Source organism: Barbus barbus (assembly GCF_936440315.1).
Source record: "Barbus barbus genome assembly, chromosome: 6".
In the NCBI taxonomy this organism is placed as follows: Eukaryota; Metazoa; Chordata; class Actinopteri; order Cypriniformes; family Cyprinidae; genus Barbus; species Barbus barbus.
This window is the reverse complement of record NC_136734.1, coordinates 9,662,392-9,690,070: the sequence shown is the minus strand read 5'-3', so window position 1 is coordinate 9,690,070 and position 27,679 is coordinate 9,662,392. Positions and strand designations below refer to the sequence as shown.

Sequence of the window (27,679 nt, the reverse complement as noted above, 5' to 3'; positions counted from 1 at the left end):
GAAAAGCTTCTTCTTACAGAGAGGAAATGGTCTAAAAAAAGTTCAGAAAAATCTCATTGTTTTGGCCGTCTGCTGCTTTCTACCCGCAGATGTCAGCCGTTCAGACTCATTTAATATTCGTTTTTCTTTGTAATAGATGCATTTACTTTTTTATTCAAATAAATTATATAAAAAAACAGCAAATAAAACAATTGTTTTAAAATCCTACAGCTATTTATAAGACTATATATGTAGGCTAATTCTTGTAAATCCATTACAACAATTATTTTTTTTACTCTAATTTATAATTTCGTTTTCAAAGATGTGTCCTGTTTGTAGTAATTTGGCAAGTGATGTGCTTTAAATAGGCTAGTCCAACGAACAGATATTTAATGAAATTTAAACTGAAATAGCCTACGTCAGATAAAATAAATCTTATTCATTTGCTATAAGCGATGTCCTTTGAATAATCCAACAAACCGTCAGTTACTGCAAGAACGTCAAAAAGGGGGACTTTTCATGATTCCAAATACGCCCCTCCTCTTTTTCTAGCTCTGGCAGATAGCATGGGTCCCAGTAGACTCTCTCAGCATCATCACGTTCTCGTGGTTTTAACGGGTATATGCATCCTCTGCAGTTACAGGGTAATCGGCAGAGCACATAACATCTTCAGAGCACCTTGTAGATGTTTTCATTCCTATCCGGAGTGGCTTTATTTGTAGCAGTACATCTGCAGACTTTGTTTGGGAAGTGAATGTTGCTCCCGTAGAACAGGTGAGCGAGAGGACAACGTTTTAATGGGTCTCGAAGAAGGACAAATCTACGCCAAGAAAAGCAAGTTTCCAAAAAAAAAAAATTCCAAAAAGAAGCACGGAGTATTTCAGAGAATCCCAGTAATCTAAAAATTGGGAAATCATTACATCTACTGAGCGATACGCAGAATTTCAACTTTGTTATAGGCTAGTGCTTTTGCACAAGAAGTTGCCTTCTCATTTCAATTTGGTTTTAAATGTTTGGGAGTCAAGATCACCCTACAAGAAACATCAGTGGGTTGAAAGTGGGAACGTTTGAAGAAGAAATGGATCCTGTTCGTTCTTGGGTGCGGAATGTCGGCGTTATTGATGCAAACATAGCGGCACAGAGGTAGGCTTTTCTGCACCGATGTAGGCTACACTAAATTCTTTTAATTAGTTCAAGTCTACGTGTAAAAGTTAAAGTAGCCTATTTATACACCATCAAAAATAACAGAAAATGAATTGGAATTGAAATGAGTATTAGCCTAAATAATTATAATAATAATTGTATGAGTTAACAAAATATTTATTTACCAAATGTAACATGCTACGTTTATTGCTATTTTTATATTTTTAATCATTAATAGGCTACATCTATTCGTAGTAGAAATAGTACTTGTAGTAGGCTATTCAACTACTTATTGCTTGTTAACTTTAAGAGTGTGTTTTGTTTTCTATAACATTGCAAAAATATCTAGCAACAGGACAGGCTCTTCTGTGGCGGTGAACGTAAAATGACACCGGAGATTAGTAGCTTCAGAGATCAGCCTTCAGTGCTCTGGTCAATAGCTTGAGGTGACAAGAGTCACGAGCCGAGTGAAAGAGGCAAACAAGACCATACAAAGAAACCATGATGATATTACTTAAAACGCTTGAGTACGTCACTTGAACGGCGATTGTTTGTGTCGTTCTTCTTTCTTTTTCATTGCTTGCTCACTTGAAGTGTAGCATAAATGTCTTTAAGCATAGGCTATGTTTTATCCAGTATCAAAAGATGTATATAGCCTATACAAGTGAATAGTCTTATTCTGAGGAGTTAAAAAAAAAAGCAGACTGTAGTGGTGATAATCTGTTTTTTTTTTTAATTCTATAAATGAATCGATTTTAATGGCCCAGAGCTGCATTTGCACAAAATATACAGATACCACCGGTGCCTTTGGAAAACGCAGCCACAGACAGCTGTTAGTTGTAGCATATTAATCTATAATTTCTTAATTAGCTGTGAATTTATGAAATTTTGAGAATTGTCATGAGTCATCAAATGTTATAGTCTATTATTGGAACAAATGTCCTTATACAATAAAACTTCTGATATATCAGATATTGCTGCAAACAATAGAATATAAACAATATAATACAAATTTGCTGCAAATAATAATACAAACTTGCTGCAAACAATAGAATATAAACTTTTTTTTCTTCAAAGATTTAGCCTTTATTTAAAAAAAAAAAAGAACTTTGGTGAGAGCAGCTAATTAAATATAAAAAAGACAATTGCTAAATTATAAGCTATTTCTTCTTTGTGCTCAGATAAACTTTTTAGGCTTATAGTTATTGTCTTCAGCAAGACAAAGTCTTTAAAGATTCAGACGCAAGCAAACATTTTTCTTGCCAGAATCAGTGGAAATCTGCCACCAAACAGGCATGTTTTTCATTTTTATCTTGTCAAAGACATGCATTAAGAATTGTATTGAACTTGTGTTGAATTTAGTGGATGGTATTATATCATTGTCAGTTATATGAATTGTGAAAAATATGAATAAATAAATCATCTGTTTTTATTCTGCAAAACCCTACATCCATAGTGGATTGGCCTTATCCCGTGCTCACTTTGAAAAGCAGCCTCCCTCCAATCTCAGAAAGTCCAACTTCTTCCATTTTGTTCTGGCACTGTATGACCGCAATGGACAGCCTGTGGAAGTGGAGAGGACAGCGTTTGTTGACTTTGTGGAGCAGGATAAGGTATATTCTATAACATGATTCTCATGATTAAACATTATTGGATTTCTGATTGTTTCCTACAGTTTAACATAGATTTAAAGCTTGAGCTTGGTGAGAGAAAACAAAACTTGATACAACTTACAGAACATAAGGAATATTTGAAATGCAGGAAAATTAGAGAAGCCATTCTTGCGCTCTGATGCATCTTTTACATCAACGTCTTCCGCGCAAATCTCGTCTATGTATGCCCCTTTTTCCTTATTTTTCATTCCTCCTCTGCACTTTCCTAACCTAATGTAGATTCTCAAACTCTAAGAAAGTATGCATTAGTTTTTTTCCCCCCACTTTAATACTATTTTCACAAGTGGTAAATTTAATGTTTGCACTCTCTTAAGTGTGTTTTCAAATATTACAAAATGACAGTAATTTGGCAGTCTCCACAGTAAGGCCTCAGTTTACAGTATCATACCACATACTGTAATATAAAATGCATGTAGTTGCATTATACATTATAGCACAACAGTTACCTGCATCCCCAGTGGTTAAAGTGAATGAGAAGAGATGCAAATGAAATGTCTGCCAGTAATACCACTTGCTTCTGAGTGGTAAATGCACCAAAGTCATTAAAAACCTATATTGCAGCACCTTTTAGTATAGCTGTGATTTGTAGACATTACTCAATCATGAACTCCTGTATGCTTGATTAAATGTCAACTTTGCGTAATCAAAATTCTTTGTTCTTTCCATGTTTGTCCTTGCTCTTCTTCTAAGGAGCAGACGGGGGAAAAGACCAATAATGGAACTCACTACAAGCTCCAGCTCCTATATAGTAATGGTATGCTCAACATTTCTCATCATATGTATACCTTCTTGTCCACATAGATAATCATTCTGTCTGTTGGGACATAAAGCATTCAATATTTAGTTTTTGCAGAGCAAAAAGCAGTAATTATGTGATCATATTATGTGTTAAATGGACATTTAAAATGGTTATTTTTGTTTTCTTATCAAAGAAAGAACTCATTCTACTCGTTCGTACTATTTCATCCAATGGCAATGAGGTTCCAAAGTTGTTTCTGTATCAAAACCTGTATGGTATCAACAAGGTTTGTTTGTTATTTTTGTTGACAGGTGTTCGCACAGAACAAGACCTTTATGCATGTCTCATTGATTCTGTGACTAAACAGGTAAAGCACCATCTTCTTTTTCTAAAATCCTTTTAACCGTAAGAAACACTTTCTTAGTTTTGCTCTATAATGTGTTGATGACCTCTTTTTAACTGTTTTTCTTGGTTCAGCCTATATCATATGAGGGACAGAACAAGAATCCAGAAATGTGCCGTGTTCTGCTAACTCATGAGGTCATGTGCAGGTGAGAAAAAAACAGAAACAAAAAAAACAATCAAATCTATCGATCTACTTGGTGCCATTTAAGAGGGATGACTTTTTGGAGCATTTGAACTTTTTTGAACTTAAGAAAACATGAAACAAATTCAGTTTTCTCTACAACGACCCATACTTTACATCAGTCTACCTGCATTTTTAATAATGAAGGTTCTTTTTTGGCATCAATGGCTCTATGAAGAACATCCTTGGAACCAATGTGCAAAAGGTTCTTTATAGTGGGAAAAGGTTGTTCAGATTATTAAAGGTTCACTGAAAGGTTCTTGCTCTTCTATAGCATAAGTAATGCTAACATTATTTGCTATCATAGGACAAGGCCATAACCTCTCATAATTAAGGGAAGGTACAAAAATATTGGAAATGTACAGATGTACATTACTCTACAAAATATTGAGTTGCATTGATTAATAATTGATTTCAGCCCCTGTAGAAGCCATTTGCTCAGAACATCCCCATTTTAATCCACTAAAATGTAGTAATACATGCTATCTTGTCTTGGGTAACATGTTAATAATAGCAGTAGGAGCTTCTGTGTTTGAATCCCTAGAAGTTTACATAAAAGATAAACATCTTCAGGAAATTTTCTGTATGTTCAACCAACCAAAAATGTATTTCTAGAGTCAGTTTCACTAAAGGTGCAGTCACGTTAGAGAAATTGGGGAAGTCACTTTTAAACCAAGCAGCTTTCTGTTGGTCAAATTTGTGTAACCAACCACAAACAAAATCTGCATGGGGGAATCTTTTGACTTTACTCAATTTCCAATTGTGGTTACCTTTTGAAATGATTGAATTTGTATATGAAAAATTCACCCAGTAATGATAAAAGCAAACTGCAAGCCTGTAGTGGTTCAGACTATGCTAAATGATAATCATGAACAAAATGATTGATAATACACATTTTCTATACAGAATAAGCACAAGTTAATGTCTATAAAGAGTGCATGGTAGCTGGGCTAAGAGAAAGAGGAACAGCAAGTGTCACAGGAGACAGAAGAGACGGGGGTGTGCAGTGACCTCAGGCTTGAGGACAGCATTAAGGAGGGCAAAGGGGGAGTCAGAATTGGCTCTGCCCCCATTGTGTAGCCAGCAGATGCCCGAGTGGGCGCTCACAGCTGGTTAATAACAGAGCTGATGGGGAAGGGGGTGCAGAGGGCAGGCTACACAGCTGGGGAGTGACTCTGTCTGACAGGGGGGCTGTGGGGTGAGGGAAAGGAGAAAGCATATAGGCAGATGGCCAGGGGTGGGGGGGCACTTTTGTTATGCTGGTGGCGTGGTGCATGAGGTGGGGTGGGGGGGTGCGTAGGAGGGGGGACGTGTCCGTGAACAGACAGGAGGTCCACTGATGGGGTGTGTGTGTGTGTGTGTGTGTGTGTGGGTTGTCTGCTCTGTGTAGGGTCGTGTTTGTGTGTGTGTGTGCTTTAGAAGGGGCGATTGAGCTTGATCATTCACAATCAATGTGACAGATTGCTTGACTGTCTTAATTGTAGTGGTCTTATGGAGCAAGTTTTAATCATTCATTATTTCTCTTTTTCATACAAAGTCGCTGCTGTGAGAAAAAAAGCTGCGGCAATCGTAATGAGACACCATCTGACCCTGTCATCATTGACAGGTAAGTCCAGTTACAAATCTTTTCTTTTTGACTCAAACAGGACCATGTTTGAATGATTTATGTGCATACAGTCCACAGTCTATTTTGCTTCTATTTCGTGTGATTTAAAGGGAAGAAAAACCTGAGATATAATCATTTTGAGGGAACTCAATGGAGTTGTGATTTGTGAGATCCCAGTTCTCAATAAAGTCTGATATTAGAAAAATAATGGCACATGTTTTAGCCCTCTAAGACTAGCATACTAAAACTAGGCCCAATAAAGGCTCTTTGGGACCAAACCAGTTCAGTCTATATGTAAAGAATATCAGAAATATTACACTTTTAGATGGTGATTTGGGTTTTGAGAATGAACAAAATCAGTCCTTCTTTATTCTTTGCCTCCTTGCTTAGAAAGGGTCAGTGGCCCCACTTTATATTAAGTGTCCCTAATACCTGTGCGCTTACATAGTAACTAGATGTGTACGTAGTATGTAACAACAGTGTAAGTACACATTGATACATAGTATCTACAGCTGTACTATTTCTGTAACTACACACATGTAACAACACTCAGAATGGTATGTGTAAGTACAAATGTGTAACAGGAATTTTATGACTACATTTTGTAACAGCCGTATGTATAAGAGTAATTGGAACAATTTGATCCAGGGGGTGGAGATGGGTAGGTTTAGGCATATGTAAAGTGGGAGGAGTTGGATCTCGAGTTGGAGGTGGTGCACCACTGTAATACTCCTCAGGAACTGTCTACTTAATGTAAAGTGTAACCTCCTGGACACCGACCACAATTTATATGTAAAGCCTAACTTACTGGCCGCTGCTGTGTAACATCAGAGTAATTACAAGGTAAATCCATAGGAATTGTCTACTTAATATAAAGTATAACACTTTCTTTACCAAAAAGTGCTGTTAGTCCTGTTACACATTTGTACTTTCATTACCAAAATGTGCTGTTACCAATGTCCTGTTACACATTTGTACTTACACATACCATTCTGAGGGTTCTTACATATGTGTAGTTACACAAACATTAGAGCTGTAGATACTATGTACCAATATGTACTTGCTTGGTTACATACTACATACACATTTAGTTACTATGTAAGCACACAGGTATTAGGGACACAATATAAAGTGGAACAGGGTCAATTTCTTGTTTATTTTCTCCTTTTCCTATAAAAAACTCTTAAATGCCCCATGTAAACGCTCTTGTGCACCGAATCACTCTTTCTCCCACAACCTGATTACCACAAGCTATCTTTCAAAGATATGGATAATATACTTTCCTTTATGTTCAGATCTTGCTTGATATCCTGTCCAAGCTAACATTGTTTATAAAGCGTCTCTGAGGATCTGCGCTCTCTTTCTCAAGTCAAGAATGGAAAAAATGGACTGTCTTAGATTTTCCCAGAATTCCTTAGCACCACAGCTGTTTTTATAGTTTTCGCTCTTGTTCTTCTATTTTTAAATCTCCAAACATGGCCAGATTTACCCAGAGTTTCAATAAAAAATTTTAATTTTTTTTTAGTTTTAGACAGCTATGTTCGGTATGGACAGATGCTTTTTTTCCTTCTCCCTGTAGCCTATATATTGCATCATTAGTGCATTATGATACTGTACTTCTCAGTTTTGGCTGCAGTAAACAAACGCATTGTGCACCATTATGAAAATCATGACTATGGAAAAAAATGAATATTGCGGAATATGGACTAATGAATTATATTTAATATCTTAGATTCCAGAAAATAGTGTTTCCAGTGCTAAATTCTACATTATTTAACCTTCACGCTCTCATTTTCTTTCTTTTTTTGCCACCTACAACCCTTTTCCCTAATATTGATATAATTAGTCAGCCTCATCAGGATACCTCCCCAATGCATGTGGGAATTGTGATCCCAAAGCACCTACACCCCCCCCCCCCCCCCCTCCTTTTTTAATCTGTGTCCGTTTTGTTTGGACCTGCTGCTCTGTCTGTCTGTCTCTCCACCCCCTTTCTGCCTCCACAACTAATCCAGTTATTAGCAGAAGGGGAGAGAATGGCTCTCAGCTGATCCTGAAGGAGGCTTTTGTCACATTAAGCCCCACATCTCTCTTTGGTTCTTCTTGCTGCAAGAGTTTACAGCCTAGCTTTGCATCATTACCTGTCCATATGTTATATTACATACTAATTTTGGCACATTTGAAACCTTCATTTATGCTAGTTGGTTTCTAATAGTCTTATCATGTGCTTGTGCCTATGTTAGAATTAAATTGATTTAAAGACCAACTTTGTCAATCCAACAGTCCATGACTGATCAATACCACCAGTGTGCTTTGGCCACATACTTTGATCCTGAAAGCTGCTATTTTTAAAAGGTCTCATGTAAATTGGCAATAAGGATGATCTGGTTGGCATATGCTGGTATACTGACTAAACCAATCAGGAACCAAACCATCACAATCGTTTGTTTAAAAAAACAAACAAAAAAATACACACATTTTTATAATTTTTTTTTTTATTATTGTAAAAAGAATGCAGAACAAAAAGTAGTCATTCAGTTAAGTAAATGTGAGTAAAAAAAGTAGTTTTAATGTTAAGAAAACATGCCTAAATTGGATTAGGAAAAGTTTGTCAAAGTAGTAGCACTAATTAGAAAGATAATAAATGCTTCTGAAAGCTCCGGTATATCCAGCCTTTGTGGTAAATGCACAGCTGTATGGCTAACAGCTTGAGGTTTAGCAAGTCAGTACCACACAGGTTCAATAAATGGATGTGTATGACCAGTGGGGGTTGAAACAGAGCTGTTGAAAAGAAAGAGCGGGTTGAAAGGGGATCAATCCCATGGTGGGTTTTGTGGAAACAAACTTAAATAATCAATGTGGTATAATCTTGTCAATAGAATAATTAAGGCTGATGGATTGGTATGCTCATTTGTCGTTTTGTTTTCTTTTGTCATAACTGTTTCCAAAAGTTGTTCTGATGATTGCTGAAAAGTAATAAAAGCTAATAATTTAGTAATCTGCAATATCTCCACAGAATTTGGATGTAGTTCTAAATACCAGTCCTCTATATTAATGCTGACTACTAATGTGTATACTGTACTAACATTACCTTTGAATGAATGAAATCCTGATTTCACAATTTATCAATAAAAAAATAGCCAGATAGTAAAAAAAAAACCACACTAAATTTAAGAGCCACAGTAGCAGTATAAGGATGTTGACTCAAAAACAGTCATTAACACATTTGGGGCTGTTGTTTCAAAGGCTGGTCTGACATAACATTTCGTTCGCATGCCTAGTTGTCTCTGCGATGAATACTCTGATTTGGGGGGGGTTCACAATAATAGGAATGGTACCATCTGTTCCCTCTCGCTTTGCTAATCAAACCCAGGGGAGTGCAAAACTACAGGATCAATAGAAAGACAATTAACTGATCCTGAAGGGAAATTTTAGTTCGGCAGCAGAACCAACACCCAACAAATGGTAGCTACTATAGGACAAGTAAAGGGGATGGCAGAATAAAAAATAGCTTTGACACTTGAAATTAACATTACGTAAGTCTTTGCTTGACACTTGAAATTTAGCACTGGTTGCATCCATTTCTCTGGATTGTATTTTAAGATTTAATGTTTCTAAACTTTGGTTGCAGTCCATCAATAGATTGGGCATGATTTGGAAAGGTGATTCTGTCACTGCTGTGAGGAACAGTGCTGCCTATGGTGTTAAAATATAATGTCCGTGGCTAATCCATAGCAAATGTGTACACATGCAGACAGGAGTGAGGGGGGAGCGAGAGGGAGGAACTGTGCTGAAGGAGAATGGGAGGAAGAAAATAGTAGGGAGACTGACAGGGCTCACAGCAGGCCTGCTGGGAAGCTGTCAATGGCCCTATCAACCCCGACCTGAGTCCGGACAGAGTCATCACACACACACACACACACACACATAGACATATGCACACACATGAGACTACATTGTCATCTCTGACAAATGCACGTCAATGATGTAAACTAATTCAGGGCATCTGTCCTGATGAATATATCCCAAAACCTGCAGTATACACAAATAACAGGAATGTATTTCTGCAGAGAAAGTGGAATGTTGAGGCATACAGAATTAGCTTGGATGATAAGATCTTCTGGATCTCCTCCAGATTGCTGGCAAGCAGACACACACACAAACAAACAGAGGGGCCAGGCTAGCACCAGGGGGCATCATTAACTCATTAGTGAAATTTAAGACCGTCAAGCACCGTGCCTACACACACACACACACACACACAGACTGGCATTTATAGATAAAATATTTCAAGAAGACTGGATGGCAAGACTGATGCTAATTAAGCATTTTCTCTAATATCGGTTATAAAATATAGTGCATTACAAAAGCATTCAAACCCATTGCGTTTTTATGGCACTTGTCTTTTTTTTTTTTTTTTTGAAGGCTGCATGCTTTTTTGTTCTCTAAACTCACATCAAGCTGTTCTGTTTGAGACGTTCAGTAAAGTGAGTGCTGGCATCCTCCATTCAAGGATATACACACACATACACACACACACACACACACACACACACACACACACACACACACAACACACAAACAAACAGACTCCCAATTTGGAAACAGATGTTGTTTGTCAGATCCTATCATTACTGGCTAATTAAGCAGACATCTTTTCCTTCTTTTCTCCTATCTGCCACTCTTGTATTCATGCAGATTGCCCTGCTTTGTTTCCCCACAAAGATGAAGGCTTGTGCAGAAATTTCATTTTTAATTTTCCGCATTAGATAAATAAATCTGCGCTTACACAGACATACTCGGGGCAAGCACTGAGCATAACGCATATTTTTAAAAACGTCCCTAGGACCATACTGGAAATTCAGGAATTTATTTGTTTGTTGAACTGCGTAAAGCTCTGAAAGTATCATCTGTTTCATCTGTATGTATAAGTGTGAGCATGTGTGTGTGTGTGTGTGTATATGTATATGTGATTTAATTTGTGAATCAAATTCATTGATAGACTTTTTTCTTCATGTGTTTTTGTATTCACGGCCATTTCTTTGCCCCACTGATGGCCATAAAATATGGAAGGTGAGCCAAATAGTCATGTGACTGAAAAAGATGAATAGAACCTTGTACTACTGTGTTTACAAAGTGCTTTATAATATAGGGAGGAGAATAAGAAATGAAAATGCTTAACTAGGAGGAAAGCTCTAGTTAACTAGTTTTTCTTGAGGCACTTTTTTATAGTACTGAGTGAGTCATAGGTGGTCAGTGAAACTTTTTCACAGCTTAGGACCATAATGACTAAAAAAACCGAACACTTGTTGTTAAATTAATATAAAATAGTTAAGATTATGTGCAGTTTCTAAGTTACTAATCAAATGAGCAAATTTGTGACATGAGCATGTGAACTCTTTTATTTAAAAGTTCAGATTTCCTTGCTTCAAATGAAACCTAAAACTGTGAAAACATGCATTATCAGGATCTGCACACCTTGCGGAGTCCATGCCAACTCAAGTGCATGATAGCGAATATGAAATTGTTAGTTTTTCACTTTTTATCACTTACATTGTCATGCTGATAATAAATTAAATATTAAAAAATGTAATAAAGAAATTTTACAAAATTTAAATAATGTAAAATACAAGCTCTCACAAGTTCTGAAAGAGTCTTTAAAGCAGATGATGAAAACAATCTTTTTTCAGAAAAAGCAAGAGTCCAGAGACGACGTGTTGGTTGGTTGCTTTTATTTTTCTTAGTTGTGGAAGCATGTGTGAAAGGTCCTGGTGTGGTATGTGGTGATGGAGGTATTGATTTTTAGAGCCTCTATGTGTGCCCTGTTAGTGGGGTCAGAGGTTGGGAACGTGCTCTGTTAACCCCTCGACCAGTCTGGCCTCAAAGTCTGCCAAGGGATTCTGGGAGCCCAGAGTATTTATGACCAGCCCTAGCTAACCTCTGCTACCCAAAACCCCTCAGAGGCTCCCCCACAATCCTCACCTACAACACACAATTCAACACCAGCTTTTACCCCCATTTTGTTGTGTTTATTTTTTGGATTGCTTATTCGTTGATGAATCCAATAGATACAGGAATATGTGTATATACAAAATGTGAAAATCAGTATACGATGGCTGTAAGTAGTTCTGACACTTCATCATGGTTTGCGTCTTCATGGTTACATTCTAAATGTTGCTTTGGGTTGAATATAATGTTTTTGTGCAGACGAGTGGCTTTTCTCACACACATGTGGCATACAGTTGTTGATGTATTGCTGCTCAAACTTTTCAGCATGTCAGAGTTTCGATGCTGCACATCTGGTTTCCTAATTTTCCTTCCCCCTCTCCCTCTATGTCATGACACTGCTTTGTTTTTCTAAGACGGAATGGGAAATACTGATGAGTGATGGTTCTGAATATTAGCAGTCTCTTTCTCAGCCTTTGTTTCAGTATGTGGTCAACCGTCTGTCCAGTAATGGATATTACTTGCTATTCAAGTGTTAAATATATCGGATATACTCTGCTTTCTTCTAAAGTGTGACCAACTTCTAGCCATCAAGATAACAGAGTTAATCCACAAAGAAATGGCAAAATGATTCATGAATCAAAATTATCTAAATGTAATGGTTGGAAATATCTACTCATTCTTTAATAGGTATTACATTTTTCTATATAATTACAGTTATAGTAATCAAAACTATGCCATATTTTATTTGGGTTGTTTGGAATCATTGAGTTTTTTATACATGTTTTTAAAAGACATCTCTTATGCTCACTAAGCCTACATTTATTTATTTTTTAAAATACATATTGTAAAATATTATTACAATTTAAAAGGACTGCTTTCTAATTTATTATATTTTACAATGTAACTTGTCTGTAAAGGGAAAGCTGAATTTACTCCAGTCTTCAGTGTCACATGATCTTTCAGAAATCATTCTAATATGATGATTTGGTACTTAAACATTTCATATTATGAATGTTTAGTAGGAAAAAAGGAGATTAATACCGTTATTCAGCAAGGATGCATTTAAATTGATCAAAGTGGCAGTAGAGAGATATACAATGCTACAAAAAAATGTCTTTCAAATAAATCCTGTTCTTTTGAACTTTCAAAAAGTTATCTGACACATCTCAATACAGTTTGCCCAGAGTTTAGTGTATTTAATTTTTGGTTATATACTATATAGTTACTCATCAATCAAATGTTTGTTTGTTTATTTATTGAACACTTTTACATAATCTATATATGTCAATGAATGAGTTGTTCAAAAGTTTAAGTTTTTTTTAATGTATATATCAAAAATATATATGTAAACAATATATAATCATCCCAGTTCTATATAATTATTATTGGCCCGCTATCAAGACTTTACTCCAAGAAATCTAGATATCACAACAGTGCAAAACTTGCATTGTTGTTTTTAAATTTTCCTTATTAAAAAACAGAGATAGAGGGGTGATGTGCTGAAGTTGCAAGGTTTTCCAGGAGTCCTAATTAATTATGCAAGATAGGTCTAATTATGATGCAGTGAATGGATACATGGCAGAAGGTGCAAGGCAGTGAGGCTTAGAGATTTGCATGCTAAGTGAGTGGGGGAGTGACTAATGCATGTTAATGTGTTCGTTTCGATGTGCCTGCTTGCAGCTGTGCTCTATGCTTTCATTAAGGGCTAAAAAGTTTATCATGTAGTTAAAGTGAAAAGAATGGAACATGGAGCATGGGTCAGGCATGAAACGGCACACAAAACCATGACAAGTGTGTTGAAAGATACGAGTAAGAGGGTTGCCAGACAGTGGTTCGGATGTTTATGGAGTAACTTCTCACAAACTGCTGAACTGATTTGCACCATATTTTGCAAGCATGCCTGTTCGATCTTAGATATTATTGAAATGATAAACAATTGCAACAATAAAAATAACAATAATAGTTTTTTTTTTTTGTGTGTGGCTCGATTTGTTCATCCTGATTTTGGGATGGACTAGTCTTGTGGTTTCTGCCTAGAAAATTATTTTAGACAAAGTTAATTATAAAAACTATTATTCTTCTGTCAATTCTACAAAACTAAAAATAGGTTTTGCTTTAGGACTTAGAATTTACTTTAGAGAGTTGACATGCTGTACAAAATATGTGTCATAAAACTAAACAAAAATGTCTTTAAAATAAAACAACATAACAACATTACATTTCATACACTCTTAAAAAGAAAGGTGCTTCACGGTGCCATAGAAGAACCTTTTTTGTCTAAATGGTTCCATAAAAAACCTTTAAGATCTGAAGAACCTTTCTGTTTCACAAAAGGTTCTTTGTGGCAAAAGAAGGTTCTTCAGATTATAAAAAGGTAAAAAAGACATGAGAATAAATGCTGTTCTTTCAAACTTTCAAAAAGTTATCCGACACATTTTAGTCCCGTTTGCCCAGAGTTTAGTGTATTGTAGTGTATTGTATTTAATTTTTGGTTATATGCAATATAGTTAGACATCAACCAAATGTTTATGTATTTATTTATTGAACACTTTTACATAATCTATATATGTCCAGGAATCAGTTTTTATACTTTTGATGGATAAATCAAAAATATATGTAATCAATGTGTGTATATATAATAATCTTAGTTCTTTATAATTGGCTATATTAAAGTAAGACTTTACTCCAAAAAATCTAGATATCACAACAGTGCAAAACTTACATTGTTATTATTAGAAGACCTTTTTTGTCTAAATGGTTCCATAAAGAACCTTTAACATCTGAAGAACCTTTCTGTTTCACAAAAGGTTCTTTGAGGTGAAATAAGGTTCTTCAGATTATAAAAAGGTAAGAAAGAGATGGTTCTTTAAAGAACCTTTGACTGAATGACTCTTTGTGGAACCAAAAATGGTATGGCATCGGTGTGAAGAACCTTTTAAAAACCTTTATTTTTAAGAGTGAAGGACCAACAATATCCAGAATTAGTGTTTGGTTTCTAAATGTCTTTGGGATTTGTATGTGTACTTGGCAGTCAGTAATTTAGCACACAAAACACATGCCCGTGTTTAATGTAGTGTGGTTTCTTGCAATGTTTGTTCATGTTTTTTTATTGGTGAGGGCATGTCACAAGTTTTTTCTGGCATTTGCATGTGTTGGTGACAGTAGTAAAAAGTACAAAGTTCAAAGTATATCCAAATATATAGGAAGTGGTTTCTCCTCCCTTTTAAAACATTTTTGTTTGTTTGTTTGTGAGAAACTAGAAGCAGGCCATTGTTGCTATACAGTTCACTTCTGGGATTTGAAGTCTCTCCCTCTCCGTCTACATTTACAGCCAGAAACCTTGGAGTTGCGATAGATGACATGCTGAATTTCTCAGACCACATTGCTAAAACGGTCCGGTCCTGCAGATTTGCTTTATTCAACATCAGGAAGATCAGGCCCTTTCTTTCGGAGCATGCTACACAACTCCTTGTTCAAGCTCTTGTTCTGTCCAGGCTGTACTATTGCAGTGCCCTCTTGGCAGGTCTTCCAGCCAGTTCTGTCAAACCTTTACAATTAATACAGAATGCAGCTGCAAGATTCATTTTTAATGAGCCGAAAACAACGTATGTCACTCCTATATTCTTCAATTTGTACTGGCTACCAATAGCTGCTCGCATAAAATTCAAGGCATTAATGTATGCATGCAAAACCACCACTGGCTATGCACTCTTTTACCTAAATTTACTACCTCAGACTTATGTGCCCTCTAGAAGCTTGCATTCTGCAAGTGAATGTCGCTTTATTGTGCCATTATAAAGATGTTCCCTCCCGGTGGAATGACCTGCCCAACTCAATCAGAGCAGCTGAGTCTATAGCCATCTTCAAAAAATGGCTAAAAACACATCTCTTCCATCTTTATTTGACCCTCTAACTCTAGCACTCTCTATTTTAATTCTATATGATCTATTTGTCTTGTTTTTTTTTAAATTAAAAAACAACGCCACCTTACCCTTTAAGACGTGCACTCTATTTGTCCTCTGCTTGTTTTCTTTAAGAAAGCCTCTAACACTATAGCTTTCTTTATGCTTTTTCTGTTCTATTTGTTTTCTTTATATTTAGTGTATATGTAACAAAAATAAAAAAATCCATCTGCTTGTTTTCTTTAAAAAAGGCCTCAAACACTAGCTTTCCATCTGTTTTATATATTTATATATACACACACACACACGAATATGTATGTATATATGTGTATATACAGTGGTGTGAAAGTGTTGGCCCCCTTCCTGATTGTTTTTAATTTTTTTTGCATGTTTGTCACACTTTAATGTTTCAGATCATCAAACAAATATCAAATATTAATCAAAGATAACACAAGTAAACACAACATGCAGTTTTTAAATGAAGTGCCCCCCCCCCCCCTTAAAACATAACTGTGGTTAATCACACCTGAGTTTTTCTAGCCACACCCAGGCCTGATTACTGCCACACCTATTCGCAATCAAGAAATCACTTAAATAGGACCTGCCTGACAAAGTGAAGTAGACCAAAAGATCCTCAAAAGCTACACATCATGTTGAGATCCAAAGAAATTCAGGAACAAATGAGAAAGAAGGTAATTGAGATCTATCAGTCTGGAAAAGGTTATAAAGCCATTTCTAAAGCTTTGGGACTCCAGCGAACCACAGTGAGAGCCATTATCCACAAATGGCGAAAACATGGAACAGTGGTGAACCTTCCCAGGAGTGGCCGGCCGACCAAAATTACCCCAAGAGCGCAGCGACGACTCATCCAAGAGGTCACAAAATACCCCACAACAACATCTAAAGAACTGCAGGCCTCACTTGCCTCAGTTAAGGTCAGTGTTCATGACTCCACCATAAGAAAGAGACTGGGCAAAAATGGCCTGCATGGCAGAGTTCCGAGACGAAAACCGCTGCTGAGCAAAAAGAACTTAAAGGCTCGTCTCAGTTTTGTCAGAAAACATCTTGATGATCCCCAAGACTTTTGGGAAAATACTCTGTGGACTGACGAGACAAAAGTTGAACTTTTTGGAAGGTGTGTGTCCCATTACATCTGGCGTAAAAGTAACACAGCATTTCAGAAAAAGATCATCATACTAACAGTAAAATATGGTGGTGGTAGTGTGATGGTCTGGGGCTGTTTTGCTGCTTCAGGACCTGGAAGACTTGCTGTGATAAATGGAACCATGAATTCAGCTGTCTACCAAAAAATCCTGAAGGACAATGTCCGGCCATCTGTTCGTGACCTCAAGCTGAAGCGAACTTGGGTTCTGCAGCAGGACAATGATCCAAAACACACCAGCAAATCCACCTCTGAATGGCTGAAGAAAAACAAAATGAAGACTTTGGAGTGGCCTAGTCAAAGTCCTGACCTGAATCCTATTGAGATGCTGTGGCATGACTTTTTAAAAAGGCGGTTCATGCTCAAACCCTCCAATGTGGCTGAATTACAACAATTCTGCCAAGATGAGTGGGCCAAAATTCCTCCACAGCGCTGTAACAGATTCATTGCAAGTTATCGCAAACACTTGATTGCAGTTGTTGCTGCTAAGGTTGGCCCAACCAGTTATTAGGTTTAGGGGGCAAGCACTTTTTCACACAGGGCCATGTGGGTTTGGATTTTGTTTTCCCTTCATAATAAAAAACTTCATTTAAAAACTGCATGTTGGGTTTAGTTGTTATCTTTGATTTAATATTTAAATTTGTTTCATGATCTGAAACATTAAAGTGTGACAAACATGCAAAAAAAAAAAAAGATATATTTAGAGATGCACCGATACTGAATTTCTCTGCTGATACCAATAGCCAATTATTCAGAATGATACCAATGCCGATACCGATAGTTATGTGGGAGTTAAAAATTTGACGTGGTCGCATTTGTGCCAGTGCATGATCTGCACGGCTCCATGCATAAAGTGTGCGCTTCAGAGCCGCACAGTGCGGCAGGAGTAAGATTTCTGATCATGTGAAGAGTGAGAGAGGCGTTTTCAATGAGTGCTCTTTGGGAGCAGAGCCTGGTTTAAACTTACCAGGTCAGCACGAGCGGAAAAAATGGCGGGAATACTGAGGAAACGATGGAGGCAGGATGGAGGATTTGGTTTTCAAGTGAAAGTAAAATAAAAGACTGGTTCTTAAACCAGAGAAGGTGAACATGTTGGTTTGGTCTTTGCGGTTTATCTCACACGTTATGCTATGGAGGCTTTCTTTTAAATGTTCTTTATTTATTTGATTCCTCAGTGTTTGCTAAACGTTCTGGTGTAGCCTATGCAATGCCTCGTCTTATTCGTAATTTTTTTCACATTATATAAGTTAGATTGTAGCGTACTGTTTTATTATTGTTGTACTTTTTAGGCTTGCTATGATGGACTGTGTTGGCGGCGATACCGGTGTTAAGCCGCAACACTGGTCACTTTCCCACCGAAGCACCGTCCGCCACAGTTGTTTTTATTTTTTTATTTTTTAAAATTTTTTTTTTAATAGTAATAAAATTAATCTAGTTCGGTTAGAGGACACTACAATTAAAACTGAAAGTGGCTGCTCAATGCAGCGCACCGAATGAACAACAGTCACGCATCACAGATCAGATTTCATTTATCACCTGAGGAGAGTGAGTTGAGGTGACTGACAAGAAGAGTGAGGTGAAAAAGACAATGGCGGAAGAGTTTCACAATGAAATGTAAAAGCGCCTATTTAAAAAATATTTTGGATTTTGAAAAGCCTGTTGACAATGTTGTTCTACATTGTATTTTGTTGTTGCTTGAATTGAATTTAAGCAATTTATGCCGAATTACTGCTAATTTTAAAAGTGAAAGTAAAATGCTTTTATACCCATTTAAGCAAAGGAAAGTGAGGGAAAGAGGGAAAACTCAAACAAAACAAAAACAAACCACTGCTTGATATGGAACCGCTGCAAATTTAAAAGTGAAAGTAAAATGTGCATGGTGCTTTTTCAAACTAGGCTATTTAAAAGTGAGGGAAAGAGGGAAAACTCGAACTAAAAGCTAACAACTGTTTAAACTGGAAGAGACTTTAACTTGAACTGAGGTGCAATAGCGATCTGTCATGTCACATTTAAAAGTGCCAAAACGGCATTCGTTGTTTGTATTTTGTGATAGAATGTACAGGATTTGAAAGCTTAATGCCTTGTCACGTTAATTTTGACAGCCCTAAATTCAGTATGAGTTGTAGTCTGACACGTTTTTCCGCTGCCTTTTAATTGACGGGTATAATCGGCCCTTATCATCGGCTGATTTAGAACATGTGAAATAAATTGCTTTTATCGGCCGATACTGATTGCTGGCCGATACATCAGTGAATCTCATATTCATATATATATATATATATATATATATATATATATATATATATATATATATATATATATATATATATATATATATATATATATATATATATATATATATATATATATATATATATATATATATATATATATATATATATAATATATACACATACGTATGTGTGTATACACATATACATATATACACATACACACATACATATTTTATATATATATATATATATATATATATATATATATATATATATATATATATATATATATATCTCTATAAGTCACTTTGGATAAAAGCGTCTGCTAAATGTAATACTCATTTTCTTTCTTGAATAAAACATATGTGTTTTTTTGTGTGTGTGTTTCCGTGTTTCCCACAGATTTTTCTTGAAGTTTTTCCTAAAGTGCAATCAAAATTGTCTGAAGACCGCAGGGAACCCCCGAGACATGAGGAGATTTCAGGTATTGATCATTTATTTGTAAATAAATGCTATTTGCAAAATGCAGAAATGTTATGTTGTCTATAAGGTAGAACCCATTCACACAGAATTTATTTCCTTTTGCTGACTTTCTTTTCTTTACACTCAAAAAAAGATCTTAATCAAAATCTTTATTTACAGTAAAAATATCCAAACATCCTTAACTAGTTATACACATTGCAAGTAAATTTGGTTTAGACATTGTCATTTGTCAGAGAATGCATCTTGAATGTATTTTTTTTCTTTTAAAGATTAAGATGTATCTTGTGTACAAGATGATGTACAATTGTAAGATGTACAAATCTCACTAATTTTATAAAATAAAAAAGAACAAAAAAAAAAAAACATTTCAAGATGCATTCTCTGAAAAATCTTAGTATTCTTAATACTGTATTAAATTTTGCTTCTCAGATACATTTATCTTGTTTTAATTTATTTTCCACTGGAAAAAAACACAAATAGAAAATAAGATTTATAAAAAGATTTATATAAAGCGTCTGAATACAAAATCTCATAAGAGACAGAGAGTGATCAGAGAAAAAGCAGAGAAGGATTAGAAGCAAGGATCATCAGGAAATCAGCCAAGGTTCTTCAGGAAGTTGTCAGGATTTGAGTGATGGGCTCCAGATGGGGAAGGTCAGGCTCTGTGACCCAGGAAGTGCTCACTGGGGACCCTTCTGCTTTACTTCCTCCCACTTGTCTTTCACTACTGGAGCCACTATCTGATATTTCATCCCCGGATCTTCATTTCCCTGCTGTCCTTCCTTATTCGTTTTTGTGCATTTATTTCATTTTTTTAGTGTGACATTTCTTTTCTTTTCTTATTTGCAGCATACTGCATTTTCTGCATCCCTCATATTGGTTCCTCTTATGCGTTTACAGGTTTTTTTTTCATCTTTAGCTCTGCAATGTGAGCATATAGATTCTCGTTGTTTTTATATTAACTTGTTTCTCTTTGAAACAACACCCACTTTGGTATATGGTTTGAAACCCTTTTTTTAATGTGTAGTTTTTTTTTTTTTCTAGGATGGGCATATTTTGGGATTTTTAGCTGTCATGAGCTTGTCAATGTTTTGTTTTATTTATTTTATTTTTTACAATTGGGAGAAATCATGTTATATTCATTGATGCTTATTTGGCAAAGACTTGCTTTGTGCAAGAAGAATGGCAAAACCAACCATACACCAATCATTTTAAACATGTTGAAAAAAAACATTGTATGATTGTCGGCCTCAAATTCATCCAGTGTATAGGCCTCGACCCTCAGTCTACACTAGGCTACAGACATCTGAATACTGTTGTCCTTAGATAAAGAAAATAAACAGAGTAGGGATAAATCAGATGGAAAAATGGGGAAAAAAGAGTGAGCTTGTAAATTAGATTATTGGGATAAGAATACAGGAGAACATGGAAAAGCCAGAGAAGGATGAGAACAAACAATTTCATTAATACTTGGGGACATTCTATAATTATTACAATTTTATCTTTAACTCTTTGGCTCCTATTTGTGTAATGCTCTTGATGGCAAATGATTCAAAAAGAGCTATAAAACTGAATTTTAAATCAGCAGCAGAAGTTTCTAAAGATGACATTGCGAGGATATATCGACGATATTTTGAGATAACAAATCAGTGTTTTTTTTTTTTTTAATGGCATGACATCTAAAGTTTTTAATGTACTGCACGAATCTCCTTTAAATTGTTTGTTATTAATATGTCTTTCTTTGCATTCCAATAGGTGGTTTTGTCGACTACGGTCAGTGTGGATGGTCCTGTACTAGCCATTTCTGATAATATGTTTGTGCACAACAACTCTAAACATGGACGTCGCTCTCGTAGAACGGATTCAAATGAGACCGTGGAGACCAACATGGAATACGGTGAGATTCAGAAATGACATTAAAAAAGCTAAATTTAATTGTTGAGTTTTGCAGTTATATACTGTACAAGGGGAGGATGGTTTTAACCATGAAGTTGTAATGGCAGATCTAAATTATCTGAAAGAGTAGAACGAGTAGCTCTATGGTCATGTAGAACTTACTGAGGGATGTTTCTTTGACCTTGAGTAATAATTTTTTGCATCTTTAATGTCATTTTCATTAATGCCATTTCTCTACTACAGCTACTCCCTGTATCAAAGCCATCAGCCCTAGTGAAGGTTGGACTACAGGCGGGGCTATGGTAATTGTGATTGGGGAAAACTTCTTTGATGGTCTGCAGGTGGTCTTCGGGAGCATGCTCGTGTGGAGTGAGGTATGCATTTGTAGACTATCGAAGCAAGCTTTAAATTGCAATAAGGAAAGCTTTTGTAATATTTTGAAAATCGCCTCAAGGATTGAGCACCAACATTCTGTAACAATTAACTTAAAGAGGTTGTTTTTTTTGTCATTGTTCATGCAGTTAATCACTCCTCATGCTATCCGAGTTCAAACTCCTCCTCGACACATACCAGGGGTTGTAGAAGTTACTCTATCTTACAAATCTAAGCAGTTCTGTAAAGGAGCTCCTGGGCGCTTTATTTATACAGGTAAATACACACCCAGACATCCGCACCCATGCAGAATCACAAATTTAATGATAGTGTGTTATGTCAAACTACTTCCTATCCATCTTTAAAATGCAGAGACAAATTATTTGGCTTCCCTAAAAGTGAAAGCATTTTGGCTTGTTGCCACTTTCAGAACACCTAAACATTGCCATGTTTATTTGAGTGGCCCAACATGTCATCTTATGGCTCATCCAACAGAAGTTTTGGGTGAAACTCCGTCTAGCTGAACAATGAAAAATGCCTTACCTGCTTCCTTTGTAATCTTACTTTGGGAATTATGCAGACAGTGGAATATGGGGAGGGATGTTTTAAAGATGAATGGATTCTCACTTAGTGTGGTTATCTCTAGCGTTGAATGAGCCAACTATTGACTACGGTTTCCAGAGACTTCAAAAGCTGATCCCTCGACATCCTGGTGACCCCGACAAATTGGCAAAGGTTAGTAAATACTGCTATATGCTCACAACTGTTAACATATGCTGTAAAAAGTACACACAAACTTATTTATTTACTCACTAACTGATTTTCTCTATTTTAGGAAATGTTACTTAAAAGAGCAGCAGACGTTGTTGAATCACTCTATGGAAATACCACCAGCAATCAGGTAACCACTGAATTGCAGTAGATATAATATAATTCAGTATCGGGTGGGATTTGGGATGTAGAATATGGTAATGCAGAATATGTGCTTTATAAGTACTAATAAACAGCCAATATGTTGGTTATAGGCATGGTAATAAGCAACTAGTTAATAGTGAGAATTAGTCCCTATACTAAAGTGTTACCATATATATGAATATATATTTAGTCTGTTCCCCTTTGGTATGAACTCCACATGTTTTCTCTGATCATCTCGACATGAATATTATTCAACATAATATAAAAATGTTCCATAGAGCATAATTTGTGCTTCAGTGGAAGCAAGGAAATTTGGTCAGTGAAACAAATTTGCTTATTTGCAAGTACATAGCTACTAATAAGTCTCCTGTAATGTCTCCATACAACACAAATTGAATTTCTTAAAGGGATAGTTCACCCAAAACTCACTCACCCTCAAGCTGTTCTAAACCTGTATGAGTTTGTTTATTCTTTTGATTACAAATAAAAATGTTTTGAAGAATGTGTGTAACCAAACTTCCATAGACTTCCATAGCTGTTGACTTCCATAGGAGTTGTGTGGTCTTTTTTTTCTCTTCATTCTATGGAAGTCAATGGCTACCATCAACTGCTTGGTTATCAACATTCTTCCAAATATTTTCTTTTGTTTATTAAATTGAGGGTGAGTAAATTATTTTTAAACTATCCCTTTAACATGTGTCATGTCACCCAATAGTTTTTATTTTTGTGTATTGCCTTGAATGAAAACATTTCTTTGTTCTGTCGACACAGGACATGTTGCTGAAACGAGCTGCAGACATAGCCGAGGCTCTGTACAGCGTGCCACGACCTCACAGTCAGCTGCAGGCCATGCCAAGTTCCCCTGTCCATGGCAGCGTCATGGGCCTCAGCTCTTATCCCACCCAGCTGGGTGTAAGCATTTGTGAACCTGGGCAAACTAGCAGCCAAGGTAAGGACCCTAAGACAATTGCCCTACGATTCAGAAGTTTTTGTCTTAGTCATTGTCACAGATTACCATATATGTTACTAAATTTCATCTCTAATAATAGTTTTAATTAAATAATATTATTAAATAACCACATACATTTCAAACATCTTCATTATACACCATAACCTACTGAATCATTAAACTTGATTGGCCATAACCTGTGGACCAATTCATCTTAAAATACATTGGAACTCACAGCCAGAATTTATTCTATGACATCCCTTCAATTAAAAAAAATGAATAATTAATGAATAATAATTAATAATTTGCTCTCCTCCTTCAAAAAAATAAATCTTTAATGTCTCCCGGCCTGTAGTAAAAATGACGTTTTTATTTTTTATTGTTTATTTGTCTATGTGGTGTTTTTTAATATGCTTTTTGACAAACCACATGCCAAGCCATTAATCAACACCATTGCACAGTATTTTCTCCTTAAAACTGTAGTTTCCCAAAGGCTGATTTTCCCAAAACCAAGTTAGAAATGCTAACTTATAGTAGAAAAGTAGCCCAGAGTCTGACACACCTCTCCCGCATCGGTGTCTGCACTTCACACGCCTATCATCGCAGACGTGAATTGGATTCACAAACGGCTGCATTCAGTCTTAAAGGCATTTTAGGACACAACATTGTCCAGTAAGTAACTTTAACGAATGTTTAACAAATGGACTTTGGTGTTCCAAATATTTGTGTGTGTGTGTGTGTGTTCTATTGAGAAACAGGCATAGACTTTTGACCAAATTTCTCTTTTCTCTTTTCATTTCATTTTCATGTTGCCCCAAAAGCACATTAACATTCAAATTAGATACAATGTATGAATACATTGTATAGAATGGGAGTACCAATTTATGGACATTCTACACATATTGCATATAGTTAAATATTATATCAGACCTTTCTGTTAAATTTTTCATACCATGGTTGAGAATCAAAGTTTGGTTAAAAATAGCCTGAGACCTAAACTGATTGGTGAATAAAAAAATAAAATAAAAAAAAAAGTTTTTGCCTATACATGTCTTTTATTCTTCTTACTCTTCTTTAACTTACTCCAGGGGTCTCATATATAAAGCGTGCGTATGCTCAGACGTGATCATAGAGTGTGCGTACGCTTAAATCCACGCCAACGTTCATATTTATAAAGACAGTCTTTGATGTGGAAAAGTGCTTAGCGTCACGTCAGGGTCTGAGCAGACGTACGCACTTTTTATTGTCGGAGTATTGCAGGTTTTTAAAAATATAAGCTGTTCTTTCAGCTCGCTGTTCTAAACTATGATGATTGGTGATGTTTTATGTTAACGATATTAATTAGGAGTCGTTTACAAGGCAGAGAGCTGAAACCAGTCAATTGCGCGCAAGCTCTTCAGAGGACATAGCATTGAAATATGACCCCCCCCCCCCCCCATTTGTTTCCTTGTACTTTTTTTAAAGAAAAAGTTTATTGGTTTATCGGCTTAATATCGCAGTTTCTCTTTTTTTAAGGTTACACCCGAAACCCAAGCAGTTTGTCACCACGGGGCTACACTTCAGCATCGACCCCTCAGCAGTCAGGTTATGGATCCAATGGGGGCATGAGTTACGGAGCAGTGCCCATGAGTAGTCTGGGTGTTTCAGGGTCACCTGGCTTTAACAGTGCCTCACCAAACAGCTCTCCTTATGCTAGTGAGTTTTAGTTCCTTTCAGTTTTACTTGGATCCTTTGCACCTTTTTTCCTGTCATTTTTAATTATCCTTCTGTTGAAAATACAGAATGAATTTTGACAATCAAATAAGTATTGACTTTTTTTTTCAGTCATGCCATCTAGCCCCACTGTACCTGGCTCCAGTTCTTCATCCTCCCTTTTGACCTTCACATCTTTCCCATCCTCGAACAAACAAAAAAGTGCCTTTGCTCCTGTCCTGAGACCACAAGGTTCGCCATCACCTGTTTGCCAAACATCAGGAGGCCCCAGCTTTAGAGGTACTAGAGATATTCTTTCTAACTTTACCAAACAATTTTTTGTTCAAGCTTCTGTAAACCCTTAGTGGCAGGGCAAGAAAGTTTTTTCATAAAGTGGTAACACTTTATTTTAGGGTCTCTTAACTAGTTGCTTGTTAGCATGCATATTACTAGAGTATTAGCCATTTATTAGTAGTAATTAATGCCTTATTCTACAAGACCTTATTCTACATCCCTAATCCTACCCAATACCTAAACTTAACAACTACCTTACTAACTTTTAATAAGCAGCAAATTAGGAATTTATTGAGGGAAAAGTCGTAGTTAATAGTGAATGTGTTCTCTATTCTAAAGTGTTACCCATAAAGTTTTTTTTTTTTTTTTTGTTAAATTTGCTAATCATAATTTATTAACTTATTTGTTTTAAACTTTACAAAATGTTCAGGCATTCTTTCTGGATACTTTGCTTGTTAAAGGAATAGCTAACCCAAAATTAAAAAATGTACTCTCCCTCAGAGTTTGTTTCTTTATAGAACAGATTTTGAGAAATTTAGCATTATATCACTTGCTCATCAGTGGATTATCTGCAGTGAATGGGTGCCGTCAGAATGAGAGTCTAAACAGCTGATAAAAACATCGCAATAATCCACACAAATCCAGTCCAGAGATGAATTTCTCCATTAATGTTGCTTCTGGCCAAAATTGCATCTATAATCCATAAAATTGCTTCCAGTGAAATCCATCCCAACATTAAAATCCACCAATTTTAGAAGCTTTTTCACTGGAGAATGCAATATTATGGATAGAGGGCTTGAATTTGTGTCCGAAGCAATGTTAAAACATCATAATATGCATAATGATGAATTTGTTTCTTACAAACACATAGCTTTTCAGTTCATAAGACATTTATTGATGGACTAGAGTCATATGGATTGCTTGTGGATTATTGCAATGTATTTATCAGCTGTTTGGACTCTCATTCTGAAGGCACCCATTCACTGCAGATGATCCATTGATAAGCAAGTGATGTTATGTTAAAGTGATGAATGTTTTGCAAAATCTGTACCGATAAAGAAAACAAAAAAACTCATCTACATCTTGGATGGCCTGATGGTCAGTAAATTTTCAGCAAACTTTCATTTTTTTGGTTTCATAACATTTTGTCTGTGTGTCGACAGTAACTCTAGCTTTGGCGGTATAGGCATAGTGTAGTAACTGTTTATTGAATTATCTATCTGAATAGCTATACGTTACTGTTATTCAGTATAACCTCTTTTTTTCTTTTTTCATTTGCAGCAATGACAGGCCTTGTGGTTCCCCCAATGTAGAGGATGAGTCTTTTCCAGTCATAAGCTCTACAGTTAGTGGCTAGAACTGGACAGACATCAATGTTGTCTCTTACAAGCAACACTGAGAGAATGAGATACAGTTGTCTAATCTTCTGATGAAGACCCATCAAGAGTATTAGAAACCACAACCACATCTTCAAAAGATTTTGGGAACCTTCATAAAACATGTCCACTCTATGAACACCGTTTGCCTCTGATTGTGAGGTTGCCAAAGGGATGGTGTTTTTTAAAGGTTCTTCCTGCCGCAAAATGCCAAAAGAGGAATAATTTTATTAGAAAACACGAGACTTGGAACTGTTACACATTTCTGGCCATATGTTCTCAGCAGGCATATTGGTCAATAGACTTTCACCGCAGTAGATGCCAGTAAAAGGGATGTCAATTGTGTCAAAACTGAGATTTTTTTTGTTACTATATGCCGATAGATCTACATCCCTAAACTGAAATTGTGTTTTTGAAAGCATATATCAGGCTTTTCATTTAGAGAAACACAAAATGTCTATTTAGGTTTAGGTTTATGAACTGATTACCTCATATATTGACTTATTTAATGACAGAAACTATATAAGTTATATTTTTAGGTTAAGTACTAATATAAGGAACCATAATTGTATCTGCTATTGTTATTGTTATCTAATTGTATTTGTTTTTCTGTAAACATTTTACATGTTGTCATTTTGTTATTCGTATTAAAATAGTGACTATGTAAACGAGTTTTGTTGTTAAATATACAGGCAATATTTTATCCTTTTCGAACTTTATTAAGAACGTGTT

At 36.0% G+C, this 27,679-nt stretch overlaps 1 protein-coding gene across 1 annotated transcript; it reads left to right on the top strand.

Moving 5' to 3' along the window:
- Positions 1-618: 618 nt before the first annotated feature.
- ebf2 (EBF transcription factor 2) lies at positions 619-27,611 on the top strand. The gene is made up of 16 exons (XM_079420305.1): positions 619-1,122; positions 2,579-2,735; positions 3,492-3,549; positions 3,846-3,901; positions 4,012-4,085; positions 5,658-5,726; positions 19,373-19,454; positions 21,209-21,350; positions 21,593-21,723; positions 21,871-21,997; positions 22,368-22,456; positions 22,557-22,622; positions 23,408-23,585; positions 25,101-25,280; positions 25,410-25,577; positions 26,853-27,611. Exons 1-16 carry the CDS (start codon positions 989-991, stop codon positions 26,882-26,884), a joined length of 1,743 nt encoding a protein of 580 aa, XP_079276431.1. The 5' UTR covers positions 619-988; the 3' UTR covers positions 26,885-27,611.
- The last annotated feature ends 68 nt before the right edge of the window (positions 27,612-27,679 follow it).

Bases quoted from the DNA above. Each gene is read 5' to 3' on its own strand.
- ebf2 (XM_079420305.1), top strand. From the start codon at position 989: ATGTTTGGGAGTCAAGATCACCCTACAAGAAACATCAGTGGGTTGAAA. The intron at 2,736-3,491 runs GTATATTCTATA...TCTAAGGAGCAG, and splicing joins ACTTTGTGGAGCAGGATAAG to ACGGGGGAAAAGACCAATAA. The intron at 22,623-23,407 runs GTAACCACTGAA...CTGTCGACACAG, and splicing joins GAAATACCACCAGCAATCAG to GACATGTTGCTGAAACGAGC.